Raw genomic sequence first — 5777 nt, forward strand, 5'->3', positions numbered from 1 at the left:
CTCTCTCTCTCTCTCTCTCTCTAAAAAGGCATGATTCAGCCCAAAGCAAGAGCTCAGGATCAAAACTGACAAGAAGGTGATTAATGGAACCTGCCAGGCCTGGGGTGACAATGCTCCAATCCTCCCAGGGCTGATGAGCAGGTTGGGGCCAACGCCTGCCTCTTAGAGTAACAATGCCACAGATCCTCTAAAGCCCCATAGTAAAAACACCGGTGGCCCATGACATGCCTCCCCTCTCAGGGTCAGGGCATGGCCCCTCCCCTCCAGAGCAGGGGCTTGTGGTGCCTTGACACAGTTATGACTTCCTCCAACCCATGGTGAACCCCAGGGCCCACAGGTTTGGGAAACACATGCCAGCCAGACCCTCCTGGAGGCAGGTGGCTAGAGACCCTTCCCAGGGAACCAGTTTCCCCTCTCCCCACCCCGGTCCTAATGGAGGCAGGACAGAGTGTGGGGCTGAGGCACTGCCAGCTCATCTTGAGCTTTCTGCTTTGCCTTTGGCAAAATAACACCAAATTCTGTCCTTTCCCCAGTTAACTATCAGGGGAAGGAGAGGGAAACCCGCATTCATGAGCACTCCTGCACATAAGGCTGTGCTGTACTTATTGTTAAGGAGCCTCACGACCAATGGTAGAGAGTTTTTACTAACCCCATTGCATAGAAGAGGTGGCTAGGTTCAAGGACACTGTGAAGTCAAGATTTACATCTGATCTCGGGCCCTCTCTACCCGGATAGTGTCTTGGCAGCTTTGTTGAGACTCAAATGTGTGATATTGTGATTTATAATAAAAAATATATATCCTGGTCTTCATCACGGGTTCCTGGCACAGAGCTCCTAAAACCCTTGAAATGTCCTGAGCGATAGAGAAGCTAGAAGCATCCTTTGTTCCAATATTTGGTCTTTGACCCCAGTTTCTGACACAGAGTTCCTAATTCCTTGGAATTTCTTGGTGAAAGGGATGCCTTTTGTTCTTGGTGGGCTCCTGGATGGAGGCTGATCACCAGCAAGACTTTCAGCCCCGCATCCTCCAGGAAGGGAAGAGGTGCAGTGACCGAGTTCATCGCTGGTCGTGCCTATGTGATGAGGCTCCCATACAAACCTGTGAACTGCAGGGTTCGGAGAGCTTCCAGGTGAGTGAACGAGGTTTTCAGCCCTACTACCAGTTCATCATGGGCCTGACACTGAAATGACTTCTAAGTTTCCTTCAGCAAGTTGCCTTTTCGAGTCTCTGGTTCTCAAAGACTTGTCCATGCTACCAGATTATTTAGCTGCAGAGCTGAGGCTTACACCCTCCTCCCCAGCTTCTAATCTGTTGTTCCTTGCTTAGATCAGGCTCATCCCTCCCTCACTCTCTCCCTGGACTCCAAGGGGCCCAGAGCTCAGGATGGATGACCCACCTCTCAAAGGGTCTCAAGGCTTTCCCACAGGGGAGGGGCCTCTCCTGAAAGGCAGACTCTCCCCAGGTGGTCACCCCAGGCCCTCTGGGCAGCTCCCCCTGCTCAGAGATCCCTGCTTGGCACAGCACCACTGAGAAGTCTTTCTGAACCATCCTCGATGCCTCAGACCCTTGCATTTCTACAGTACTCAGCTCTCTAAAATCTCTTTTACACCACTGGGGCTTCCCCACAGCTCCCCCTGCTCAGAGATCCCTGCTTGGCACAGCACCACTGAGAAGTCTTTCTGAACCATCCTCGATGCCTCAGACCCTTGCATTTCTACAGTACTCAGCTCTCTAAAATCTCTTTTACACCACTGGGGCTTCCCCAAAACCCAGCAAGGACAGCAAAGGCTTTGGACGAGGTGGACCTGAGTTTCAATCCTCCATTTGCAGCTGACTAGCTGTGTGACCTTGGAAAGGTTACTCAAGCTTCCAGTGACTTGATGGCACCACTGAAAAATAGGCATTAGATGAGTTAGTGTTTGAGCTTTCTCAAATACCTGGGACATGGGAGGCACTTGGTAGGTGGAACGTTGCTATTACATCCTTTTACAAATGAGCAAATTCAAGCTCACCTTGGTTACATGACTGTCCAAGAAGTCTTCTGAGCCTCCACCCTGCACTGACACATTGCTTTGCCTCTCTCCCCTCTCTGGTCCCTGCAGCTGGCATGGCACCCACGGCAACCAGACAAATGACAGTTGGTGGCATTCCTGTTTTATTTCTCCCATTCCATCTTCGGTTCCCTGAGAACAGGATCTCTGTCTAATACAACTCCAAATACCATTCCTGGCACAGAGAAGCCCTTGATCAATGCCTGAGAAGCTGTTTCAGGGATACTTTGTCTGCTGTCCTCAAGGAAGAAGGGATCGCAAACAGGAGTGGTATCCATGAGATCACCCCAGCTCCAAATCTCAGGAGAAGAGCTGTCAGCTCCTTAATCCCCCCTGTGCTGCCAGCTGCCCATGGAGAGACAGGCGACCACAAGGCAGGCACACACCCCAGACACTAAGAATGTCCGGAACCGTGTCTAAGGCAGGAAAAAGCAAAGGAGAAGCAAGTTCGTGCATTAATTCCACAAATACATATTTAGCACCCATGCTGAGGACTCTGAGGATTCAGTAGTGAATACTGAGAGCACAGTCTCTGCTGTCACAGATCTCATAGCACAGGGTCCCCTCTGAGGTCTCAGGAAACAAATCATCTCATAAAGATCTTAGCTATCGTCTCATTCAGCCAGACCCTTCAATCCAGAGAAGGGGAAACTGAAACCCAGAGGGGGGCAGGGACCACCCACAGTCCTCAGGGAAATAGTGGCAGGCATATCCCACGCCTGTCTGGGAAGCCCAGCCTGAGCCAAGGACACGCCTAAGGTCCTAATCTCTAGTACCAAGCCACCCTCTCTCTGTGGAGAGAAGGGAGGGGGCATCACCTGCTTCCTGTTTCCTGGATTGGCTAGAAACCAAGCCTGACCTCAGCCCAGGGCAGGCAGAAGGTGCGCTATCTCTGCCCAGAGACTATTTAAGGGCTCAGCGGGGCATGAGCATCCCTGGGTACGGGCGTCTCAGTCCAGGATCAGGCTGGGGACAGGACTTGGTGCATGGCCAAGACTTCTCCGACTGCCTCTCCAGGGACAGGAGAGCAGAAGTGGGCTCTTCAGGAAGATAGAAGCGGCTTCCCCTACTGCTCTTAACTCAGGGTCTGGCCCCAAGAGAAGGTCCCCCTTGCCTCTCTGCATGTTTTGAAGAGGTTATTTTTGCAACCTAAAGGCTTAGAAAACTTTTTGTCAACTGCTTAGAAGGCCTGAGACCTCTCGACAGCAAAGCAGAAGCAGCAGCCAGGCCACCAGCTTCAACCACCAGGGGCTGAAGGGTGCTTGGGAAGGAGGCTGGCTGTTCCCAGGATGTGGGGGACATAGCAGCTGATGTTCTGGACTTCAGCATGAGCTTAAACCACAGCATGAGAGACTAACAGTAGATGCAAGGACAATCTAAACAGGCTGCCCATAGAAGTTAAGAAATGGGTTTCAGGTTGGTGCACCCTCTTAAGAAAGGTGTTTGCATGTTTTTAAGTTGATGAGATCTGGTTTTTTGTCGAGTTTAAATAGTTGCAAAGGATATAATGTCTATTTTTATTTATTTATTTGACCTTGGTGTTAGCACTGCACTGTCCCAGGTGAGCTAACTGGCCAGCCCAGGATCTAATTTCTAGATTGTTGTATATTGTGATTGTGCTTCATCAAAACCTTGGAGTTTATCAGTTGAAATAAACGTGTTCCTGTACATAAAAAAAAAAAAAAAAGAAAGGTGTTGCGGCTTCTCTCACCTCATGACCTCAAGGGAAAGGCAAGGATCTGGGATCAAAGAGACCTGTCACCGTTTCCTGGCTTGTGACCTCATTCAAGTTAGTTACTTAACTTCCTCAGGCCTCAGTTTCCTATTCTGAAACTGACACTAAAGGCTGACACCGACTTCACAGAGCCGTTGGAGGAGTCAATGAGATGCCGTCACGGAATGCCAGCAGGGCCTGGCATACTGTATTCACTCAATACATTCCCTTTCCTTCCTCCAGCCCCAAGGAAGTCCATGTCAGTGTGTTCTCAGGAGACACATTCTCGATGAAATCTCTCCCAGAAAGAACAGGTACCAGCCCCCCCCTCCCCACCCAACCAGGGTTTGTGAGGAAGGAGCTTTGCCCAGCAAGGCTCAAGGAGACCCTCTCAGAGGGCTTGGCTCTTCCTGCAAAAGATCAGATTCTCTGAAGAACAGAGCCACCTCCAACCTGCTCCTCCCAGCAGAACTAAGAAACCGGTTCTCCTTCCTCACCCCCAATCCTCACGCCAGGGCCTGACCAGCTGCAGCACCCAGAGTTCTCTTCTTCCTGTTCCCTTCCCTCTGTTCAGGGCCATACATCCTGGAGCTCAGAGAAACCAGCCTTGCACCAGAGCGGCATGGATGCCGCTGCTGTAACGGGCCCAGGATGGAGACACTGAGGAGAGGGGAGCAGGAGCAGGATTTGGATCAAAGATGACAGTAAGGGTTAGTGTTGCTTTAGACTTATGCTTGGAAAAATCAGGAAGGGCTTCCTGGAGGTGGTGTCTTTCCCTCTGGGCAGTTTAAGTCCCTTTTGGGAGGAGGTGTCAGCTTCAAGGAGTGGGAGCCAGCTTTGCAGCAGGGTAGAGATGGGAGCCTCACCACATGTGCTGCTTCCCCGACTTTCTAGCCAGGCATACCTAACCTCCAGAGTGGCCAAACCAGTTCCCATCTCTACCCTCTGCAAAGCTGCCCCCCCCCAAGCCAACACCTGCTCCCAAAAGTCACTTAAGGTGCCCAGAGGGGAAGACACCAGCTCCAGAAAGCCTTCCCTGATTTTCCCAAGCAGCATCTGTGTTGAGGACCAGAAGCAAGCCAGGGCCTGGGGTCCCAGAGCACACTCTGGTCTTGGAGTCCTACAGATGTGGAGCTCAGTCCCAGCCCCGCTGCTCACTAGCCATCCATGAGCCCACGGGGCAAGCTTCCATCTCTCTGACTTCAGTGTCCCCCATCTCTCAGATGGGAATAATAAGTCCTAACAACTTACAGTTGTAAGTACTAAATGACACATGTGGGTGAATGTTCCTAGCACAGTGCCAGCCATGCCATGGTGAACCAGTGCCATCAATACGATCAATCACTTGGTAAGTTGTCGTTAGATGTGTCAAGTCCTGTGCTAGGTGCACCAAACTGCTCTGAGGAGACCTCCCCGCCCACACTTCCCCTGTCATCCCAGGGGCTAAGCAGGAAGAGCAAGTCACCCAAGCAGCACTGGGTACGCCCCGCGCGGCAGTGCCCTGGGCAACCCAAAAAACAAATTATGACCACACAGGGAAGAGGCCAGAGTCGGGGGAGAGGTGAGCATGTGGACCCTGGGCTTCCTCAGAGGTCAGAGGCCAACCTGGACCCCAACGAGAAAAGCTGACATACCACCAAAGATACTTGCAAAAGGAAAGCAACTCTTTATTGCGTGAACAGACACCATACAAATGAGATTGCTGCACAATACGACTGCTTCTTGCACCTCCTTACTCTAAAGGAGGTGAGGAGAGCTGGGGGGAGAGAGCATGCAAAACGCCCAGCTAAGAGACAGAGGGACCCTCTTCAGCCAGGCACTCTCTGGAGCAGGGACTGGTGTTTGTTTTTCCAGCCCCTCTGGTCAATCGTACACTCAGCCTGGGGAGCATGAGGGGTGGCAAGGGATGTTTCTCCTGCAGTAGGCACTTAGATTTCTCTCTTGCGGGAAGAAACCACCTTTCCATCCACTGACTCCTCTATATTGATGCGAAAATTGCTGCTGCTGCTGC

The 5777-nt window shown here is 51.6% G+C and overlaps 1 protein-coding gene across 1 annotated transcript in view; it reads right to left on the minus strand.

Moving 5' to 3' along the window:
• Window positions 1-5409: 5409 nt before the first annotated feature.
• Window positions 5410-5777, minus strand: part of KRT15 (keratin 15) — a 5753-nt gene continuing 5385 nt past the window's right edge. The window contains exon 9 of the mRNA XM_008571056.1: window positions 5410-5724. Within this exon, the coding sequence (XP_008569278.1) occupies window positions 5695-5724 (30 nt within the window). The 3' untranslated portion in view covers window positions 5410-5694. The remainder of the gene's footprint in view (window positions 5725-5777) is intronic.

Source organism: Galeopterus variegatus, unplaced genomic scaffold (genome assembly GCF_000696425.1).
Source record: "Galeopterus variegatus unplaced genomic scaffold, G_variegatus-3.0.2 Scaffold658, whole genome shotgun sequence".
In the NCBI taxonomy this organism is placed as follows: domain Eukaryota; kingdom Metazoa; phylum Chordata; class Mammalia; order Dermoptera; family Cynocephalidae; genus Galeopterus; species Galeopterus variegatus.